Below are 24,181 nucleotides of genomic sequence, written 5' to 3' on the forward strand. Positions count from 1 at the left end.
ACCATTTAAAAGAAGAACGATGGGTCTATGGTTTTATTTGAAATCATTTACTCATAGCTGGCACATTTTTAGAATTTTTGTTTAGAAAGTTAACTATAAATATCACCGTGCTCTGATAAAACGAGTTTTGAGCTTGAAGAACACAAATTTAAACGAGCTGTCTAAATCAGATTTTTATATTAACTGATTAATTCAGGTAAACTACAGTTAATTTTGCATTATTTTCTATGCATTGCCAGAATTTGAGATTATCATCAGTTTCTACCTCAAGTCAGCCAAGATCAGTGACAGTTGCAGAGAATTTTATATGTCGTAAAAATCCTAAACGAGGAGGATGAGTGATGGTGCCATATGAGGATTGGTCTCTGGGAGAAAAGACTAAGAAAATACAGTTCATTTCTTTTCATTCTTTCTAGGCAAAAATCCTTTATAATCAAAGTGTATTTTTCAGTGGCGGTTCTCACTGCAGAAAGAAAGAACAACAACCCTTCAGAGCCAAGTGCCACAAACTAGCTGTGCCCACAAAGGAAGATAGAGATAATCTGACAAAGACTCTAAAGAAGACCAGACTATTTATACACATGAAGGTAATCAGGGAATTGGCTCCAGGAAGGTAATGACACACAGGTCTGAATAATAACCACAAAACTGCTGAGGAAGTAAAACTGAAAACAAGACACCAGAGAGACGTGCTGACCAGAGCAAAGCAGGAAAAAAGAAGAATAACTTGATAACTACTAACTAAGAATAACAGAAACATGATCTAACTGGACAGTGGGGATGTTTTATTTTTTTAATGTTTTATTCTGAAGGTTAGATCTTTGTGTGTCTTTCGTGTTGGTACTTCCTACTCCTATTAGTGTTTGATGTAGTTTACGTGTTCCTTATGACCTTTTCCTCTTTGCACTTCTTGTTTGGCTTTTTGTGCACGTCTGACTCAGTGCAAGTGCAACCTGGGCTTTCTGTTTGGGTTGAAATGTTGATTTATCATCACGGGTAATAAGCAGGAGTTATACTCTTCATGCCAGTGTAGGATGCTCCGTGTCCACTATTCTCCCTTTTTGGACAACACTAAAAAGTAGCAACCTCTAAACAGTCCACTTTATAGTGAGGAGTGACTGATTCTGGACACAGCCAATATCCTAAAGTCAACTGAAGGACCTCTGTAATGTTGAGGGATACAGAAGAGTCGTGATTGCCCTTACTTCCATGGAAGAACCCAATCGCGCGTACGGCACACAGTCATCAATGTTTCATGTGTACAGTTTCCAGTAGATTGCATCAGGAGGAGAGACTCCAGCAGCACTACGCAGGAAACATAGCATGAGGTGAAGCTAAGAAAACTGGATGTTAAACAATAAGAATTAATCAAAGATTCTGATACCGAAGGTGTTTTGTTGCCATTTTGCACTTTGTAGGGGTATTAAACATTACTCAAGAACAAAGAGTTAATAAGGTACACTGGCTACTGGAAATGAGCAGATTTATTGCAACAGATGCTGCGATTTTATTTTATTGTCACAGTTAATTATTGAATTATTTCGTCACTGCTGGTTATGCAGTTGCTATTTTCTAACGCTTCAAGCTGTATAATCACTTTGTTCCAAATCATCTCTCCCATCACCTGGAATGAACCTGGGACTTTGTCAGAAGAGGCTTCAACTAAGTTCACGCAGTACAATACAGTATACACATGTTACTATTCATGAAAGAGAATTCTTGCAAGGAGATAGAAAGTTTTGTCTCAGCAGGAAGACTAACACCATTTTTTGTGCATTACACTAAATGTTGAAAGAATAGCTTAATTAAATCTAGCATCTTAAAGTAAGACCCAACTGCCTTCCCAGCCAATATCCTCCCAGCTGATGTGTCCCTGAGCACGAGTCTTAATCTTTGTGAAAACTCTAACAATAGAGAAACAGTTCCTCAAAGTTTTTCACTTACAGTACAACACAGTCCTACCTGTGGAAGGGAGGAAGGAACAGCTGAGCGTGATTTTTTAAAAATACATCACAGGGTTCCTGTTTAGGGAGATGTAAGATTCTGCAGGACAATCAATTAAAACCGCTGCTCTAGAGGCTCACAGTGTGGTGGGTGGTGTGTGCACAAGAAGGAATTGCATGAAAAAAAACTCCTACAGTGCTGCTCTGGTTGGTTTAGTTGATATAAGCCTCTGTGCCTCCCACAGTGTACTCACTCATTTTTAACTCCCCCCTCATTTGTCCTTTTTATTCTCTCCTCCTCACCGAAAAACAGCAGGAACCCCAAACGCACGCACATAAGAAATACAATTTGTTGTGCAAGATCAGTGGATGGATGGATGGATGGATGGATGGATGGATGGATGGATGGATGGATGGATGGATGGATGGATGGATGGATGGAACCATTCCTTAAATCAACAGCCTGAGATACTGGCCCGGGTTTATCAGCCTGCATATTGGTTTATATGTCAGTTAGCTAAATGTTTGCTCTTTGGCCAGAATGAATAATAAATATGGGTAAATGATTTAGTAGCCATCTGTTAGAAGTCAGAGAAACTGAGAGACTGTGAATGAAGGAGAGATGTTAATTTAGCTTAGTGCAGACATGAGTCAGTACACCAAGACTTTTTACATCACACACACTCACATACACCTGTTATAAATGACTATCATTTAATTCACAATGAAGTCATAAAGGGACAATTTTGAGTATCAGTAGATGCTGGTAAAATTGATTAAAATCACACCATCAATGAAAAGTATTGATGGTGTGATAGTACAAATACTTCTTATGCAGCAAAAAAATTTCTACACTTCTAACAACTTTAATAGGTCCACCTCACTGGTACCCAGTTGAATCCCATCAACAAGGTGCTGGAAACATTAATGTGATTTTGGCCTATTCTGACATAATAACATCACACAGTTCCTCAGATTTGTCGACTGAACATCCGTGATGCGACTGTCCCATTTCACACAGCCCAAATGTGTTCTCCTGGATTGAGATCTGGTGCTCGTGGAGGTGCTCCTTTAACATCAACAGTACATTTTTATCCAGGGAGCTGCACATGTGTGCGCATCTCAGTAAATTATAATATAGGATGTTTTATAAATTATTAATTTTATAATGTATTTATTATAATATTGTAATATGATAATCGGAATTACTGTATTATCATATTACAATTATATAAAGTATAAAAAATATAGTCCCAATAGCAAACTTACAATGACTTTTCAAGTGTTCCTTTTGAGATGGATACAAATATAAAGAAGTAAATACTGTGTTTGGGCTGAAGGTTGCCTTCTGTCTCAAAGCCAGTGCTACATACCGCTTCCTGGCAGTGATACAACTGTGACAGCAATATGGCTTAAGGAGCTCCATTGACACTGACATCATTTTGACAGTGACAAACCAGAGCGCCCTTAAGAAACACCGAGCAGCATCTGAGGTCGAAGTTTATAGCTTTTTACAAACCACAGCGCCACTTACACAGTACACTGAAAGCAATCTTCTAATGCAAATTCACGGTTAATGGTTAGTCAGGTACTTTGACCCCCCCCCTCAGCCAGACTCCAGCAGAGATCAAAGGAGGATTTTCTACAAGTGAAAACCTCCAGAGGTGAGCGTGGTGTCTGTATTCAGGCTCAGGTTAATGTCAGTAGTCTCTCTTGGCAACATAACTGTTGATTCTGACTCCTCTTAGAAGATGTGGTCAAAACAAAGATTCACAGACACAGCAATGATTGCTGTAATCTAAACAGTATGTATTTGGACTGTTACAAATCTTCTCTTCAGCCGCATTTTTCACTTTGAAATATGAGAGGCAATAACAAATCACTAACGGCATATATGTCAGAAAGCTAACGAGCTTCTAGTGTTCCTGTGAATATGCTGCTTAGGTGGGGAGGAAGCATAGAACCTAGAAACCTACAAAATGGCACGCTCCAGTGTGTGTTTCATGTTGTAAAAGGAGTTATAATAAGCCCAAACCACAAAACACCAAAATTACTTTGGATTTAAGACAACAATTCCATGTTGAGTGGATAAATCACTCCATTTTTAATAATAACCTTTTTCTATATTCAGCCATTAAATTCAGCCATATTTGCTGGAATTATTCATAAAGGACCAAAGGTGTGATGTAAATCGCTATACAGCATCTCTCAGATCTAATTGGACACAGAAACCCAGCAAAGATGTGCCCAATAACAATGAACTTTTTTTAATGTAACATCTTTATTGATGTATTAACACATTTATACTGTTCTGCTTTATGACTCATGCACTCGAAATATAAATTCAAATTTAGCCGGTGCATTGTAACGTTGGTAGCATGTGTGTTTCAGTCTCTCTCACTGTATGCTAAGTAAGGTCCTCGGCGCTGACACCGGCTGCACATGCATTTCTGTTTATCTCTGAAAAATGCAATTTCATTCTGAACATCATCTGAGGAGACGTCAGTTGTGACTGTACTCCCTTTGTAGTTTGTCAATCACGTCTTTCACCAGATCTTGTTCAGAGACAAATGTAAGACTGAAAAGGATTTACTGCAAGCAAAAATTAAATTCTTGTAAAAGGCTTGTCTGAGTAAAATTGAGTTTGTGAAGACAAATTGCCAGGTCACAACTGAGAAATGGTCCTGACCCTCCCTCAGTTTGTGTAACTTTAAGTTGCAAATTGAATTTCATTTGACTTCAGTTCCTTCAAAAAGAGGAACCAGTTTGATCTCAGTGTAGCACCTCATCATCTCTGATCAAATACTAGACTGGACTGCACAAAGACCCCTGACACGGTCTTTGTTTCGCAGCCCATTCATCATCTTTATAGTATCAAGAAGGATGAAGGAGGGAGAGAGAAGACAGGGGGCACACAGGGGCAGAGAGAGAACCTGTTAGGCTGTCACCTTCCTCGGCATCATGATCATCATTCACTGCCTCGGGATGAGATCACAGGTAAAACACCACGTCTGCATGAGGATTCAAATGTCACTAACTGCTCTCTTTCTTCATCTTAATCATGTTCCACTTTGTTTATTTTAAAACAAATGCAAAATGAAATGTGAGAGAAGAGCGTTGCCATCACTCACGCACATAAACATACAAAGAAACAGGTGTATCTGCACTTATCTGTCCTTTTCTGACTAACTGTAGCAGCGGGACTGGAGCCAGTGACAGCCTGACCTGGGGCGGGGTTCTCAGTCACCACGGTAACAGCTCAGGGGGACATATCCACCCCTGCTATGTCTGAACTCATCAATCGATCAGACAACAGATGGAAAATAAGACTGGAGAGGACACGTCTGTGTGAATATGTGTGTGTGTGTGTGTGTGTGTGTGTGTGTGTGTGTGTGTGTGTGTGTGTGTGTGTGTGTGTGTGTGTGAGAGACAGTTTGATATAGTCACTTCTAACATGTGCATGAATGCCAAGCAGACATACAGCGTTGGCTAAAAGACATGCAGTAGTGGCACATTTGGTTCATATGCATGAGTAACAGTAATACACACACCAGACAGATTGTGCTCACAGCCTTCAGTGAGTCAGGTACAGTGATGTATGTTCACAACTTATCTGGGATATTAACATCATTTAAAGAGTGAAACTTAAGAAATGTATTAAAAACTGAATAAAATTTAACTAAAGCCAAGAAACAAAAGCAAGTGAAAGAGGGCAGAGATGTGAGGTGAAGAAATACAGTGAAGAGGTGGAGAGAAACAAATAGCATATCCCATGCTGGCTGATATTAAGGGTGTTGGCTTCACTGATGTAAATCAATTTGAAGCTCTCTCTCCCTCCCGGTCGGCAGTAGTAATAGAGTAGGAAATAGTCAGAATAAAGTCTGATGCCTGCAGTATATAACTGCTCTCACAGCAAAAGGAACTGTTTCTGTCAGTTAAAGGTATAAATCTGTCATTTTCTCTTTTCTCCCAAGTTAATGTACAAAACGACGAGATAACATTGCAGAATAATTCAACAGGTTTATAAAGTTCTTGTCCTGGTTTTGGTCTCTTGGTTTAGGCTTTCTGTTCATTGTTACTCTTCTTTTAAGTTTTTATTATTTTGAGGTTTTTTGATTCCTATTTCAATTTAATTATCATCTTGGTAGATCTTGAATGTTAGTTCTTAGCATTTGATTTCTAGTTATGTTTTAGTATTTATGAAGTTTTGCACTCATGGTTTGATTAATTACTCTGGAAGTGAGTTTGGTTTCTTGTGGTATTGTTGATGGCCAATAAGAAGTTTATTTTTTGTTTTGTTTCTTTGCGCCAGTTTGTGATTTCACTTTGTCTTTTTGGATTTTGATTCTCTCTCCACCATCTGGACATTTGATGCTTCAGGTTTATTACTCTTTTCCTCCTGTCGTGTCCAACAGAGTGCAGCAATCAGAATTGTTAGTACAAGTGGGGCATTATGGCATTTATTATAATTGTCCACTTGATAGTCATATTTTATTAGAACTTTATTAGGATTTTTTTATTTTGGATTATTACAACCATAATAGACAGAAAAGAAAAAGGAAGAAAGTGAATTTGGGGAGAAAGCTAGCAGAAAGAGAGGGGGGGATAAAGGAGAAGAAGAGGGATAGAGTGCTCTCTTCTGCTCTTCTCTGAGTGGGGGTCGCGGTTGTCCCTGCGCTGGTCCTACTGGGACAACCTTGACGACTCACCAGCCGCAGCCCGAGTGCCTAAGCAAAGCCAGAATCCCAGCCTGGAGGTGGAGAGCCCCCAGAAGTCCCCCAGCCCGCCCCCAACCCACACAGGAGCAGCACCAAAGCCCCATCCAGATCAGGAACACAGTCCAACCCACCCCTAAGGAACCTCCAGACACCCCAAGTAAATACCCCCCGACTGCAATAGCAACGGTCACAAAACCACGAACCACCACCCCCACTAGGTAATGGAGCCAACAAAGGAGCCCATAGAGATTGATCTGATGTGGTGGATGAGGCTGTCTCAAGACCAATATGGTTGAACAAAAGGTCTCTATATTGATTAATACTAAGATTATTTTTATTTTCCAGTTCATGAAGACAGTCTTCTTAGCAATGCATAAGGTGGTGAGAGTGATGATGTCACTAGGGAATGTCCATCTCCATAGTGACCTACCTGGGTCTTGATGAAGGTTTTAATGTTAACTTCTGCGTCCTCCTCAGCAGAGTCTGGGATGCCTGAAAACACCCGGTTATCTCTCTGCTATGATCCTGGAGATCGTTGACAAGCCCATTTATTTTCTAATTTTCTTTACTGAGCTGAGTCACATTTTCAGTTACAGAATTGACTGAGTCCTGTAGCGCGGCGGTTTCAACTCCTGCTGAAAGATTCTCTTAGGGACTGGAATTCCCGGTGAAGAATTTCGACCAGAAACAACCTGCGGTCGAGGCTGGACAATCGCTAATCGATTGAGTCAGTGATGTTGTTCTGGGGGAGTCTGCCGGGCGACCTCTCTTGGAAGACAGCATCTCGTGCTTGGCTGGGGAAGAGGAACTCTAGTCAATGTACACCAGTCAGTGTAAAGCCCGGAGTGTCCAATTCTCCTCCAGGGTGTTGGAAATGATATGTTTTGTTGTCCATCAATTGTTTGGTGTAACTTAAGTTTCAAAATGTGTTTGTTTCATTTTGAGCCACCATTCGTTTTTCTCCGGCGTCTGACGTCACCTACAGCACTTCTGCTCTTACCCAGCTCCTCAAATTACTCTTAATAAGATGTCTCGCCTTTGTTAATCAGTCTGCTTGTGTCCTGCATTTGAGTCCTAATTACACAAATTGTGACAGATATTTTTGACCACAGATAATTGGGCTTGCCAACAACTTAATTTTCCACATAATGTTGACGACAGCGGCTCTACAGACTACACTCCTCAGACAATTTATTAGATACACCTTGCAAAATGTTGAACCTCCTTTTTTCCTTCAGAACTGTTAAATCTGTTCCAAGAAGAATCGAGACAGAGTCCCTCAAACATTCCTCGGAAATTTTGGTCCATATTGAAATGTTACTGTAGTTTTCTACGATCCATGAAAGCTAATTTCCTGTTTCTCCACATCCTAAAGGTGCTCTACTGGATTGAGAGCTGGAGACTATGGAGACCATTTATAGTCAAGTATATTCAACCCATTTTCATATTCAAGAAACCAGTTGGAGATGATTTGAGCTTTGTTACATGGAGCACAAAGCTAAAAGCAGCCATCAGAAGATGGATGCACTGCGGTCAGAAAGGGAAGGACACGGATACTCAGGTAGACTGTTGCATTTAAATAATGTAACTGTAACGTCTGCATGCGTGTCCATCCCATGTTTTGGAGAAGCAGAGTGTGAAGTGAACACTGTGGACCAGTGTGTCTATTACAGGTTTTGCTGTGATACTGGGTTGTCCACTCAGCCCAAAGCAGTCTGCCTATTCTTCTCTGACCTCTGGCATTTCATCCAGATAACTGCTCCTCACTGGATATTTTCTCTTTTTCTTTTTTTCCTTATTCTCTTTTCACCCCGGAGATGATTGGTGGGAAAATGCCGGCTGAAGTACTTTGGTACCAACAACCATGCCACATTTAAAGTCACTTAGACCACCATTCTCCCCCATTCTGATGCTCAGTTTGAACTTCAGCAGGTCTTCTTGATCCTGTCTACATCTCTAAATATCTTGAGTTGCTGCCAGATCATTGGCTGATTAGATAATCGTGTTGGTGTATCCAACAAGTGGCAAATGAGTCTATATAATGGTAAGTGAGCGATAAACATTACATTCACTTTTGTTACTTGTGATTGTTTCACTAGAATAAAATTACATTACAGGATTTCTATGTAACTAAACCTGAATAATCAAAGTACGACTTGTGTTCTTCTTTTGACTGAGAGTTAGGAAGCATTTTCTTTGACTGCCCTAAAAATATTTTATTAAGGAATTTAGAGTTGAAATATATTTCAGCATCTGCAGTGCAACATTTTAAATGATTTATCATTTACAGACAAGCGTCGCATTAACAAGATAACTAGCTGCCGTTTTGAAATTTTGCTTTGGCAGACAGATTTCTCAAAGTCTTGAAAACACAATATTTTAAAGTGTTTGCTACATCAGAGCCATATTACACCATTTATTTTCCCGAGTATCTTTTCCCTTCCTCTGTGCTTCAGATATTTTCCTATTACAGGCTTTCTAAACAGCCCTTCCTCTCCTCTTTCTACTTGTTGGTGTTCTAAAATTACATTTCAGGTACTTAGCTGGCAGTATCTCTATAGACTGGCTGAGCTTTAGGGCACAGTTAATGGGGATCCAAATGAATAAAAAAAAAGAAGATGTGTTTTCTGAAGTAAAGAGGAAAAGAAAAAATCTTCATAACAAACTTGGCAGCAATGTCTGTCTATAAAAACATTATCTTATATATAAGAGCCACAGAGAAATGCTCATCTCCCAGGTTCCTTATCTTTACACTCATCAGCTCCCTCTGCGCTAACCACCCCCCCTCCTCACCCCCCTGAGGGTCTGGCACACAGTGATGAAACAAACCCGTGGTGGGCGTTGCCTCTGCCAACTTTTGCCACTCTAATGGAGGGCTTACCAGCCAACGAGTCGACCACGATACCAATTAGTATGTGCGATTATGCAAATAGTCTTTCTTCGCATTTCCTCCAGCTCTGTCCATCTCATCCTTCTTCACTTTCTTTTTCATCACTTATTTTCTTTCTCCCATGCTTCTCCTCCTCGCGTCTCTGCCTCACAGCTTGCTTTTTCAGCAGGAGTAACCGGCTGGTGAACCATGTGAGAGGGCCTGAGGAAAACCCTCTATTCCAATTTCCACCACAACAGCCCTCCGTTACATGATAACAGCTTTTGAGGAAACAGTAAGTGCCATCTGGTTTTTCATACCTCCCTCCCACTCGCTCTCTCTGTGTAATACAGGCCATCTTGAAACACCAAGGAAGCTTGCTGAGGTAATCACGGCCTCCAGCGTTGACACTTTTAGCAAATGCTTCCATAATTACACATGTTCACACAAAATGTTGAGTGAGTCAGGGGTACTCACTGAGGAAAGGTTTTGTAGTCTGAGCTAACACTCATGTGTTGTGTTTCCACGGGCGAAGTTTTAAATGAGGGCTCCCGCCTGTGTGATTGAAAGCGTAGTGGATTTACTGCAGGCTTGTTGTAATTGCACTATTTGTGCAGGTAGAACTCATAATCTTGTAAGTCAAGTCCACTTGAAGTTGCCATTTATGAGCGTTTTGGTGACTGCAGGCTTCAACACACATAAACAGAATCTCTCAGAGTCCCACAAGGTAAATAAAAACCAATAATCCCCTCACATGATCATTTTTTCAAAAATGGAGGTCAAACTGTTTATTTCCAACTTTAGCATGTGAGTAAAGCAAAATATGTAATCGTCTTTTCCCCACTTAATATCTTTGGGGCTCATACAGAGCACAGAGCACACTCTTACTTCACTGTTAACTGACTGACTGCACTCTAAGGTCAACATTCACATACTCCTGAAACATTTAGCAGCATCTAATATTGCTTAATGTCTTCTTTGATGCACATTTTTTAAATATGTGATGCTTTATTTGGCTTAAATGTTCACTAGTTTTGTTTCTCCATATGTTAATTTGATTATTGGTACTTTTATCAACATTTATTCTGCCTGTTTATCTTTCTTGAAGTTTCTGGATGGCATCCTTTGAGGACAGAGGGTGTCAGGCCAGTGCTACCCCTCAGCCTCCTCACAAATGTTTCAGAAAACTTGACCTCTAACCTTGACCTTGAAGTAAAGGTCACCAGGATTTGAACTTGTCCCAGACTTTTAGTGAGCACACCCACAGTATCAACTTCAAAATCTTACGTCGCCTCGTTCTCGAGTTATTATATTCATAAACTTGTGTGTCCGCACTGCTCGCTGACCTGCCGGGGTGATGCCAACACCCCATCAACCTTTTTGTGGCCAAGGGATAAAAATCGCTTGACTGGTCACCATTTCAGTCTTTCTTGCTCCTACTTTAGCTCAGCTGTCGCGGCCTCATTGCAGAAAAACTTTCTTTGCAGTGCTACATGAATGAAAGTGTCGCTTTATGACCACAATGAAAATAGAGGGACGCTGCCAAGTGACTGTAATGGAATATGAATACAGTTCAGTGTTTGTATTTGAAAGCATCTATATGCAGAATATTTACAACACACTCTGACTCTTCCTGTCTGTAGAGACCTCCTAATTACTGACTGATAGACAAAACTGGTGGTACATCTCATAATACCAACCAGATCTCATAGCATTTATCTGCTTTCCAATAAAGCTGCAAACCTAGAGTGATAGCCTAGAAGTCTGGAAGTGTTGAACAGGCTCTGAGTGGAAGGAAAAAGGGAGAGAGCGACACGGTGAGAACATTTTCATTAATTTATCTTTGCACGGGCTAAAATCATAATTTAGAGAGGGAACTATCTGCAGCTCACTTCATCATGATGAATATTAATACAGTGAAACCTTAGAGGCTATTTCAGCCAGATCGAGCATGTCTCTGCCCTAAGTCACAACCCACAGCATGCAAAAGTGGAATAAATGCAGCTGCTGTTGTTCACATTTATAAAACTTCCTTTATCTGTTTTTTCCCCCAAATATCTGTTTGGTAAAGATGTAATTCATCTGAAACATCATCACGTGAAAATTACACGCAGATGAATTCATTTACATTTACATGACTGGAGCCCAGCACACTCTGAGCTCTGTACCAGGAAAAAAACTCAGAGGATACAAGCACATCAGGACAGCCTGTATACACAGAGCTCAGGGAAAGACAGTCTCTTCCTCTCTGGTCCCACATGGAATTAGAAAAATAAGCTTCTAATCTTGGTCGCAGCGAATATGGCTTCAGGGTTGAGTGTCCTCACAAGAGTGTGTGACAGTGGTGTCAGCCGATCAACAGGTTTGAGATGGGAACAAAACTCATCTCTCCACGCCGCCCCTCTCCCGTGCCCTCCTCTCCTCCATCTTTCTCCTCAAACTTCACATCCTTCCTCTCTCCAACAGCGAGCGGAGTATCATTAAGAAGCCCGAGCTCATCAATAATTGAACAGCCAGAATCATGTAGAATTCTCTAAGAACCGTGTCTGCCACCCTTTGTACTTCTATCCTGTGACTTGATTAATATTTCATTTGTGTGTGTGTGTGTGTGTGTGTGTGTGTGTGTGTGTGTGTGTGTGTGTGTGTGTGTGTGTGTGTGTGTGTGTGTGTGTGTGTGTGTGTGTGTGTGTGTGTGTGTGTGTGTGTGTGAGAGACGGCGAGTGAGCGAGAGACAGGTGTCGAGGCTAATCTGCTGTCTCATCAAGCTCTTCCTTTGAACCATAAGCATTTCCCTCTCTGCTCTGACAATGAGGCGCCCGTGTCTCCCGAGAATTTAACTGCTGTAAAATGCACTATAATGCAACACCTTCTCCCACCACAGAGCAGGCTGAGCATCCCCAGAGTCTTTAACTCTCATGCAATTGATGCACTGTAAGTACACTCAGCGAGATGCTTTTCAACAGCTGAGTCAGCTTCCAGCACAGTGTTCTGGTCATAGCACACTGAAGTTAAGGGTGTGTGGAAATTCATGGTTGGTCATGTTTACATTCACAGAGCAAAACTGACTGGCTATATCCTTGAGGTCCACACACAAGTGTACTTTCTCCTCATTAAACATTTACAAATCTGTTGCTTTAAGTATTTAACATTCAGGTTTATTCACATTCATGTTTAGCTTCCCTGCCTGTGCTGGCAGAGCGCAGCATCTTACTGCATTATCACAACCTGTTGATCAGACAAGTTGTTTGTTTGCGTAATTTCAGACACTCGAGGACCAGCTGTGCTACAACAGACCAAAACTTGAGCGAGGGAGGTCCTCTTAAGGCCACAATGTTAACATTCATTAGATATTTTTTCTGGTGGGTTTCACAACAACAGATATAGTTAAAACTCTGCAAGAAACCACAAAACATTTGATTGCACTAAAACACCTTTCTGATAGCAGAGTTGATAAAGCACTACAAGCAAATTTGTAACATTTCCATATTAGTTTCACATATCAAAAAAACAGAAGCAGCAGTGAAATGTTAGCTAGAAGCAAATTACAGCCACTTTTGGTAACAGTGATATTAGTAGTTTATACAAAGGTGCTGCTCACCACCGGGCAAGACAGAAACTTGCTTGGGGCTCAGGCCAGTGTGGGGCCCCTGAGGAATGACAAAAGCTAAACTACAGCAGTGGCAAACTTTGCAATGACAGTCACCTGACTCCACTCATTGCTGTTGCAAATGGCATGCATTCTGTTTAAATAAGCATAATGACAACAACACAAGAGAGACGATAAAAGAGGAAGACGGCGGCGAGTAGAGCAGATAACAGATTAAACATAAAGCTAAATAACTAAATGCTGCTTCTCTAGCCTCGACTGTGGGGGAGACTTAAATTATTCATTTATTAAATTAAATGAAATTATTTCATTTATTTTGAAGTTAGAACTAGCACGGCAGCCTGATGTGTCCAGCTCTGCTCTATTAGTGTCAGATTATTTATAACATAATGGTGATGAATGCTGATTGGAGCCCCCCCTGGAGTTTTCGCCTCTGGCGCCAGGAGACTATATACAGTAGTTGCCACCGAGTGTTTGGCTCTCCACAGTTTAGCTCTGGACTCTCCACATCTGTCCCTCTGTGCTCTCACAGTCGAGTATAATCCCAGACTTACAGACTAAATGAGCCCATGTTTAACAAGTGCTGAAGCCTTGCTTTGCATTTTTGCATTATGATATATTTCTGTACGTTTCCTAGAAAATAAAGTTTTGGGATACTTTTTTTTCTAATGTTAATTTAATCAGTTACATAAAAACAGAAGAGTACCTTTATGTTAATACTAAGCACTGCACAACTTATTCAAGCAAATAGCAACTGTTACTCTGCACGTACTGATGGAATGAAAAAACACGATGTAAATGTTCTTTATTCTCCTTCTTTTGAAATTTATGTTTGGATAAAGGTCACTGTTGGCTGTATACACAGGTACATGCCCTATATTATGAATATGAAATATGATATGGCACACTCATCCTCACCTGGTTCTTTCCCAAGCAAGGCACCAATAGCATTATTCATAGTATAATGTGATTAAGTTTAGACAAAAAGAGCAAATAACAGTTGGTTTAGAAGAGGTTTTGTCATGGTCTCCGTGCCTGCCCGGCCAGCCCCACAAGGCTACATGTTCTGTTTTGGTTCTCTCTCTCTCTCTCTCTCCCTCTCTGCCTGGGCGGAGCTCACTGCGGGCTCCCGCCCTTGGCCCACACACCTGTCATCAATCACCAGTCATCACCAGGAGCACTACTTGAGGCTGGGACACAGATCCTCATCGCTGGATGATTGTGCTTAACACGTTAGTGACCCTCTCAGCTCTTGTGACGTTAGCTTGTGTGAGATTAGTGACTTGGTGTAACTTGCCTTTTCCTGTGTGTTAGTTTTCTCCCTGGACCTGTGACCTCCCGCTGTGTGGTTGTGTGTGAGTTGGAGTAGAGGAGGAGACGAGTGCACGAGCGTTTTCCCCTGGATCTTCCCTGGGACCCTTCTCCTACCCGGATTTCCCCCACTGTACATATTCTGCACTTGGTGTTGGAAATAAAACTCTGTGTTGGAACTGACTACCCGCTCTGCGCTTGAGTCCCTGCACCAGTTGTGACAGGTTTACTTTCCCACCGCCCCACTTTGATTATAAGGTACACAAAAGGCTTCCTGTGTGACTTTTATATGGTTCACTGATCAGCTTTAGCAACATAAATTCCACAATAAAAGAAAGATTTTCAGGTTTCAAACATTACCAATGAATAAGCAACAAGTAGGCAAAGCATTTGAAGCCAATGGTGCTAGAAATAACTGCGAGCTCCTTAAAAAAAATCCTTAAACAATTAAGAAGAGGCTAAGAACACTGTGCACTGTATTTTCACACCATAAATCTCATAGAATCACCAGCCTTTTCAATTCAAGATGCTAATCCTGTTTCACAGATCTGTAAATGTACACACATTCACATGCACACACTGCTGGACTCACCCACTAAGGACCACAATGAAGTCCATGACGTTCCACCCATTCCTGAGGTAAGAACCTTTATGAAACACAAAGCCCAGGGCGATGATTTTTATGCCTGCCTCAAAACAGAACATCCCTATGAAGTAGGGCTCTGTCTTCTCCTGTGAGTACAAAGCAAGAGAGAAATTATTAGTTCACACTGAGCTGACAAAGAGCTGCTGCGCATGAAAGTGTCAGGCGTGTGTTTTTGAGCAGTCTAGTCTTATATTTTGATTTGACAGGAGATTATGAGTTGTGACTGTGTTTGTGGATCATGTGCAGCTCACCAGTCGTTTGGACATGGGTGTTTTGTCCTCTCCGGGAAGGTGCTGCTCCAAAGCCAACACGATACAGTTGGCGATGATGGTGGCGAGGATCATGTACTCAAATGGAGTGGAAGGCTAAAGTTAAGGAGCAACTGGCTCAGATAATGTCAACAGTTTGCTTTTCATTATGCAGCATAAAGTTGTGAGATGAAATTGCAAATGTAGTCCCTTCGTGATACTCCAAAAACAGAAACATGGATGGATTGATAATTTTAAAAAACCTATTGACCGGGAGTTTGGCAGTGGATACATAGCTTTTAATATCCTTTTTCTGGATATATCCTAATTTAAAGACTAACACTATCGATTCTATGCTTTTCTTACTGTCAGCAAAACCTCTTTCCCATTTCTTTACATTTTGCTTTGAAAATAGGAAATAGGTGCAATGATTTAAACACATGCTGAAATACAGTCTGCAAGCTAAAAACAGAGTTTGTGCCCTTATAACAAACTTTAAAGCCAATGTTTGGTTTGACCACCTTTCTTCTTCAACACAGCCTGAACTTTCTTGGACAAGACGTTTTGTGATTTCCTTGATTAGTCTCGAGGAATAGTTCTCCAGGTTCCATGAAGGACGTTCAGAGCTCGTCTTTGGATGTTTGCTGCCTTTTTGTTCTGTTCTCTTTTTAGATGATCCCACAATGCTTCAGAATGGCTTCTTGAATGCCACCCCTGCACTGAGACCATTTCTGATTAATTTTCAGCAAACGGCCCATGAATCAGCTGAAGGGCCAAATGCATCTCTCAGGTCCTGTGTCAGGTCTTTTTTTTTATTTCTTAAGAACATGACTTCCAGATCCCGTTCATGTTTTTTTAGGCCTATCACTTCTTCCTTTGTCCTCCAAATGTCCAGTTTCTTAAAGGACACACCATGGCGAGATATGCCAAGTATTTGATGAAAAATGATTTTGTTGGTACAGAAAATATTTTTTTGCCCATCAACCTGTGTTACCTTTGGTATTTTTCATAGATTCAACTAAAGAAATGGGAACAAGCTGTGTTTTGTTATAAGCTGCTATTAACAAAGTGCCTAAAGATACATTTAAATATTGTTTCTTTGTTAAATTGTCTATTTTGTGTAAATACAACACTGATTCATCTCTTGAGTTGGGTACAGTTTTTATGCTTGAATGATTTGAAGGTCAGTTTTTCAACAAACAAAACAAAACAAAAACATTTCACTGAAAATGGTCAGGTATAAGGAACAGACTGAATATGAGTGAAAAAGTACAAATGTACAAAAAAGTTTGGAGAACTGTTTGAACCACTTTTAAAAATTACAGGAAAGTCTTTGGAAGCAAAATATAAAGAGACGAGGGGTAGCTCAAGTAAAGTACTGGTTACTTTGATTTTCCTTTAGAATACTTGTCTGTTATCTTAAAGCTTTCTAAATGCGTCACCATTGCTCCACAGAAAGTAAAGCGTATTGCTCTTGTGGAGTGCAGCAGCAGGTTGATGTATGTCGAGTTCTTTGGCAGGAATTTGCTACATAAGGATTCGACTACACAGACAAGACTTTTCAGTATGAACGATTCATTGCTGACAAAAATTCTTAATTATTTAAGTATTTTAATTAAGTGACACCTGAATTTCCCAGCAAACACAAATGGATGCAGTTAAGTTAATTACAGGGAATCGAACCCAGCAGCAGGGACACTGACATGGTAACACATGCTGTAAGCCCTTTAGTTTTGCTATCTGAGGTCAGCCTGAGCCGACAGGGATACACAGACATGCAGACACACAAACAAACATGCCAGAGTAGCAGAAGGCTTATCAGGTAAGACCTGGGTTGTGATCTTATAAACAGGGTCGCTCTTACTTCAAGCTTCGCTGCCTGTACTGTGAGACCTATATTGGTTGTTGGTTCAACTCCAGCCCCTCTTTGGTTGAACTAAGCCGGCAATGTGCTTTTTATCTAAAGCTCTGCGTGGGCATTCCCCTCTATCCTAGTTATGTGCAGCAGAGGGAGGAAGAAAGGAAGGAAGGGAGCTTAAATCTGCAGAGAGGAGATGGAGAGTTGAAGAAAGGAGGAGGCAGAGACAACAGGGAAGAATCCAACAGGAGAAAGTGACAATTTAAATGAAAGGGGACGAGTGGTGGAGGAGAAGATGATGGTTATATAAAGAGTTAGAAGCTTCCAAAACAGGTTGATGAGGAGGAGTGAATGAGGCTAAATAAGAAACTGGACGGATCGATGTTGTGCTGGCAGCTGTAGCTAGCAGGGTTACTCTGGGACATGTGAGTGATGAGAAGTTAAATAAACAGAGCAAATGCAATCTTACTCCCACTAGCCTGCAGGGGTGCCAGCTTAAACCTAGGCTGAACCACAGATTGACCCAGAAGATTTTGGATAAACAAATCCATAAATGAGCTGGAAAACACAGCCCAAAAGAACATCTCAGCACTACGCTTTATTTGTATTTTAAGTGTATCTTTTGATTCACTTCCCTGCAATAACTAGCATCACCTTAGGCTCACTGAAAGCTCTGAGCAGCAGCCAGCCGCCACACCCCACATTCCCTGAAACACTCGCAGCAAACTGGAGGAGGGGTGAGACAGGATGAAGAGAGAGACTGAGGGGGAGAGAGGAGGATATAAGAGAGGGGGAGAAAATGAAGATAGAAAGAGAAAGAAGAGAGGTATCCACGGCAACAGGCTTCTCTTGCAGACAAGAGTCAATGCTATGAAACGGTTACTGGGCAGCTCAACTATCTGTGAGGTGTTATCACTACAAACACACAAATAAATTAAAGTCTTGACAAAACTTCTTTTGTTTTGATTTTAGGTCAGCGTGAACTTTGTTTTCTGTCCTGTGTGTTTTACTAGTGTGTGATGAAACAATGTTGGCCAGTGTATGGCCTATTGTAAGTACTATTAACTTTCTTTTTATTATAAATATCTATTAAAAAGGATGTCTCCTGGGGACCTCCTGTTGAAGGTTTTCTGGATGTGTACAACTGGAAGGAGACCCAGCTGCAGACCTAGATGCTGCAATAGGCCTAAGCTGCTGGGGCCCTCCCATAATGCACTGAGTTTTCTTCTTCACTCACCTTTTTTCATATTGAAATATGGAAAGCACCTCCAACGAAAAGGACAAATGGAGGAAGTGGCCTTGTTAGATATTACTAATTAGATATTATTAATCTCTGGTTCTCACAGCGTATCCTTGTCCCAATTTCCTCCCCTCACCCCCACCGGTCATGGCAAGATGGCCGCCCCTCCCTGGTTCTACCTGAGGTTTCTTCCTGTTAAAAGGGAGCTTTTCCTTCCCACTGTCGCCAAAGAACTTGGTCATTGGGAGTCACATGATTGTTGGGGTTTTCTCTGTTTTCTCTATATTATCGTAGTGTCTTTACCTTACAATGTAAAGCGATTTGAGGCAACCGCTGTTGTGATTTGGTGCTATATAAATAACATTTAATTGAATTAAACCTTGAACCCAATGGAGAGATGATATATCTCAACTGGTGTATGAATGCTTTCGGATCCCACAGGAGGTACTGGAAAGTGTTTCTAAGGAGGACAGTGCCTGGAGTACCCTGCTTAGCCTGCTACCACCCAACTTCAGATATGTGGACAACAGTGAATGAATTGAATATTATGTCAAACCAGGTAACATTTTAAACATAACGTAGATTTCCTTATTTTGTGCTTAAAAAAAAATTGGTATTGGATGACCATGAGTTTACATCAACAGGGTCATTGATGTGTGAGTGAAGGCTGCTCTTTGAAAATGTAAATGTTTTAGTTTTATAGGTATTTTAACATTTCATACCTACATGTGAAACATTTACTATAGAAGGTAATTTCACCACAACTCTCAAGGGAGGGAGGGGGGGGGGGGGGCGGACGGACGGACGGATGATAGTAAACTCTTATTAGTGTTATTTTGCACAGTCCATGGTTTCTCTCTTGTCTTGTTTCTAATTGTGAATAATTCTGAAAACCTTAATACTGGTTCGAATGTTGCATATATGGGGCTGCATCACATCAGACTGCCCATATTGACCCCGTCCACCATGGAAACCACCTCCTATGAATGGAAGCCTTGTCTGATAAATGACGTATAATTTTACCTCATGTGTGAGGAAGTGCTGGCACCAGGATGCAATATAGGAAGAAGACCAAGCTAGCAGTGTTCTGCTGGGAAACCTTGGATCCATGAGGGATTGATTTGCATTCTCCAAGGAATAGTGAAAAGCTGAATCTCTGGTTCACTTGTAGGGACAAATTTAACAAAAGTCCTTAACCAAACCCATTTCCCCCTCCTTGGTGCTTCTCTGGGTGTCAGCTGATGTGTGACGTCGATCATGATTTGTCTACCAGCTTTTGCAGCAAGATATCTTGTGAGCAATCCCAAGTCACAGTGACACTGGCACAGTGCCTTGATTACTCAAACATGCGTGTAAAAATAGAAATGGAGACAGAGTGTGGTGCCCTGTGCAACTGAGAATACGTTCATGCCCAGATTGGATCCAAGCCCCTGTGATTGTCATTGCATGGAGGTGAAAATCAAAACGAATCACAGGCATCTGAGCCGGCGTTATTGGAAATCTGTAAATTATTTGTGGCATATGTGTATAGGTCCGTGTGTTTGTGACAGAGGCCAGCATTAAATACGCAAACACATAAGAAAGTTACTGGTGTGATCTCCATTTGGAGAGCTCTGTTTAAGCCTGAGAAATAATCTTTATGGAGAACTTAAATTATATATTTATTAAAATGCGCAAAACACTTGAATTATTGTCATAAGGATGGATGTAATGGCATCATAGTCAAATCTCCATTTAATTTCACATCGCCTCTGTACTTCAGTGGCTTGCAGAGCTCGCCAGTCAATCTTGAGAATAAATGCAGACATAATTCAGTCAGTTATGTTTATATGCAGCAGCTTAGCCCTCAAACTGTGAACTCGCAGCTACAGCCCTTCCTTATATACACTATACCACTCTCTTAAGTTATAAACACGCAGATTTACTATAAATTATGATAAAGCACATTGTAGCAGGGTGAGACATATGTCATATTTGCTTTGTATACTGGTTATGTGAACAGCTAGAGACTTTCACTTTAGAAATCTGCTCTCATTCACTAAAAAAGTCTGAATGTAAAAAAATCTGACTTTTGAATTGGACAAAAAAATAGACTAACCGCACAGCATGTAAGTGTAAGTAAAGGTTATTAGGATGCAGTTCAGTTAGATCAGTTAATCATAAGCTGACTCTAGAAGCATTTGTAGCCGAATGCCCCCTTGGTTAAATTAGCGATTGTATTTTAAATCTTAGTTAGATTTCATAGCAAAAACTACAGAATATCTCTAATAAGGAAGGATATTTGCACCGTTTTATACTTAGAAGCTCAAAGTGTGCTAACTAGCTCTCACATGATTATTTCTGTGTGCATCACTGATGAAACAAACCATTAAAACCAACAATCAATTATTTAGAAGTATACCTTCTCAATGGGAAACTTCCCACTGTGGGGGATCCCAGTGGGGATCAGACAGGAGGAGCAGCTGCAAGTCCTCACCAGGCCTGCCACGCTAAACTCTGGACCTGGGCAACTTCATTATAACTGTCTTATCAGACCAGACCTCCATCGGCTTCTATCGACTGCACAAGCACATTGAACCACACCTTCCAAAAAGAGACTGTACTCCATATAAGAAATCATGGATGCAGATAACCATTAAAAGACAATCTGATGTTCTCTAATAAGCCCACACACCATTCTCGCTCCATCCTTACACACCCAGCCACGGAAGCTTCTGGATAATTCCTCAATTGATCATCTGCTGTTAATTGAGCACTCAGAAGAAAAAAAGAAGCTCTTACGGTGAGGTGACAGCTGCAAGTTGTGCTCCAACCATAAGGCTGACCTTTACCAGATGTCCTGCAGAGACTGTGTGCATATATGTGAGTGCATTTGTTTACTTCAACCTCTGAGAGGACCAGTACAAGTTGTAAACCATTGCACCAAGGACATTTGTGAGGTGCTTTGCTTGGTCTATTTAAAGTTTGCAACTTTTGGAATAACAACAAAAACGGTTTCTGGAAAAGATCAAAACCACAACATCTGCAGGTTTCCTGCCAATCTCACAGTGATGACTCGCTCCCAGGAAGTCAGTGTTCTTGGCTAACAAGTAGTTAAGTACATGATAATGTAAAACCATGACTTGAGTGGATTAGAAAAGAGACATATAACACATTAATGGTTGACCTTTTGAGGTGCTGGTACTTGTCCTTGTACAGGGCGAGGCAGTTCTCCAACTCCTTTTCTGTCTAATAGGCTACTCCACTGGTTGACAACCATTTTTTGGCAAGCCTCTGCCCAGAAACAATGTTTTCATCATTAATTATTATAAGTATGAAAGTGTCTAATCCAAATTTTAGTTTAGTCAGCAAGAAAATCTCAGCAAATTCTGTTATTTGTTACCCCACAGTTTGAGAACCAACGGCCTATTAGGCTACTCTTTAATATAAGACCAGTCTAATCTCAAGTCTTTGGAAGAAAGGAAATAAGCGCCAATATCTCCCAAAATGTAAAACCTTTCCTTTGAAAACACTTTGCTCAAACATTTCACTGCACTTTCTGCATTATCTGTGCTTTCTTGTGTATTTGCTGTGCCTGAACCTTCATACTCAGAACAGTGATCAGAACAGGCACATACGATATTGACCAGAACACAGCATCAGTCAGCTCAGCATCACTCTCTTCAAAACAATATTAGAAAACAGTGTAATATAGTATGAGTCAGTGACTAATGACTGGTTGTAATGCACATGACACAACGATCAGACATCATTACATATAATTCCTGTTAATGTCTGTTAATCAGATACAGTAGAGCTCATTATATGTAACTAGACACTCCCTCCACCGCGACACATTAACCTGGAGGTTATTCTGGATCATTGCTTTTTTCTTTTTGGTCACTACAGCGCACGCTTTATTTTTATTTAAAGACAATTCATTCCTTGCTGCAGAACATAAAATGTGTCTCATTGGTGCAGTTATAGTATCAATATTGGTAATAACCCAGCCCCTGCAGGTTCGGAAGCTGTAATATAATAAACGCACACGCTATAATCCTTTTCCTCCCCGAGTGTTGATTGAAATCTCCTTCTAATCAACTCAATAAAGAAGCAAACCCAGAGAAAACAACAATAGACACAATACTCCACAATAGAAGCGGATTCATTCTATTTGCTGGGTTTTTTAAATCAGCAGTAGGCCAGTCAGTCAGTCAGGAAGCTGTTGAATGGAGCAGAACAATAGTCAGTAAAGAGGCCACACCTGGCCAGGACACCTGGTGAGCTGTGCTGCAGCAGCAGAAGCACAAACATGTCACCAATGGACAGTTGTTTTGTGTGTGTCTGTGTGTGCTGTCGCCAGCAGCAACAAGCTGATAACAGTGTTTCTTTCAGAAACAGAGAGGCGTAACAATCAGGTCCTGGGTATCATTTTGCTGTAAAAAGTGACCAAAAACACAAAATGAGTAATGGAAGCACCTCTGAATTGATTTTCTGTGGGTTACCTAATCGTTTAACTGAACCGTCTGCTTGAGTTTGAGTTGAGGCAGTGGATATGATGGAAAAAGCAGGCCGTCATGGCTTATTGTTGACAGAGAAGATTTACAGACATGAACTTTCATGTTCCTCTAATCCACTTTCCATTGACACCCACTATACACCCTCTAGAAGCTGCTTTTGCCATAATCTTTGTCAATCCTATAGAGAACTTCAGTCATTTTGTATTTTTGGTATAATAGCAAAATTAAGCCTGCGAGTCTGAAAAAGAGTCTGGTTTTAACTTGTTGTTTTGTATCCTGCTCTTTTCCTCTTTTTTCCTTACTGCACTCTAAGAACCAGGTGTGGCTGTTTTTGTGGTGAAAAATAATTTCTTACATATTGTCCCATGTGTGCTGTCCATGGTGCTGAAATTTACGGTTGAGTTTCTATTGCACCGAGAAACTGAGGGCAACATACTGAAGGACTTTTGCCCTCTGTGAAATTTGGCACAACTTGTGGAAATATAAGGAGAAAGTATTGAGACTGTAGGGCCACAAATAAACTTGATTTGTTTTAACCAATTGGATAACAGTTTACTCACCGCTGTACTTTATTTACACGAGTCTGTGCAGATACTGGATGAGTGTGCTTTCACCGTGAAGCTGAAAAGGATATGGCCACTCAGTGATTTTCTTGGCGTACTTCCTGACCACGTTGTCCTCGCCGAAGATGAAGAGCGACCTGTTGACGGTGAAGCAGTTCTCCCTGACCGGAATAGGGTTGTACAAGGCCATGGTGCGGGCACGCTGCGCTTTGGTCTGCTTGAAGGCTGGAGATATACCACCTGTAGACACGGCAGCGCCATCGCGGTTCCGGATGCGCTCTGACCCTCCATCCCCTGAACTCAACAAGCCCGGGACGTCGTCTCCGAAACGGGCCATTCTGTTAAAAGCAAACCACACGGGAGGTGGGATGAGAAAGGGGAGAAAATGAGGTTATACTCTCCTAGAAAGCAGGGCGCGGTACCGCGCTCGGCGTGACAGCGGCGGGGTGGCGAGATCCTGATCAGTTTTAGACCATCGTCAGGGTTTTTTGTAACAACACCGCGATCGGTGCTCTTAAAGTTAGAAAAGAAAAATCAAAGAATCGCTCCAGTAAGCAGCCCAGACAAAACCCCAAGTCGATTTCCCTAAATAAGCCGCTTTGCGTAAAAACACACAAGTCCCAAAAAGTAATTCAACTCGTCTTCATTTAACAATCCGTCGCGTCAAATGACACCGAGA

At 41.1% G+C, this 24,181-nt stretch overlaps 1 protein-coding gene across 6 annotated transcripts in view; it reads right to left on the bottom strand.

The window, feature by feature from the left end:
- LOC116323155 (voltage-dependent R-type calcium channel subunit alpha-1E) overlaps positions 1-24,181 on the bottom strand; it is a 118,829-nt gene that overhangs the window by 44,369 nt on the left and 50,279 nt on the right. For all 6 annotated transcript variants that reach the window (XM_039607299.1, XM_039607298.1, XM_039607297.1 and 3 more), the window contains exons 4-6: positions 23,574-23,840; positions 15,346-15,451; positions 15,041-15,180 (exon numbers count right to left, since the gene is read on the bottom strand). In XM_039607299.1, the coding sequence (XP_039463233.1) occupies positions 15,041-15,180; positions 15,346-15,451; positions 23,574-23,840 (513 nt within the window). The remainder of the gene's footprint in view (positions 1-15,040; positions 15,181-15,345; positions 15,452-23,573; positions 23,841-24,181) is intronic.

The sequence above is a fragment of the Oreochromis aureus genome, linkage group 23, assembly GCF_013358895.1.
Source record: "Oreochromis aureus strain Israel breed Guangdong linkage group 23, ZZ_aureus, whole genome shotgun sequence".
Classification (NCBI taxonomy): domain Eukaryota; kingdom Metazoa; phylum Chordata; class Actinopteri; order Cichliformes; family Cichlidae; genus Oreochromis; species Oreochromis aureus.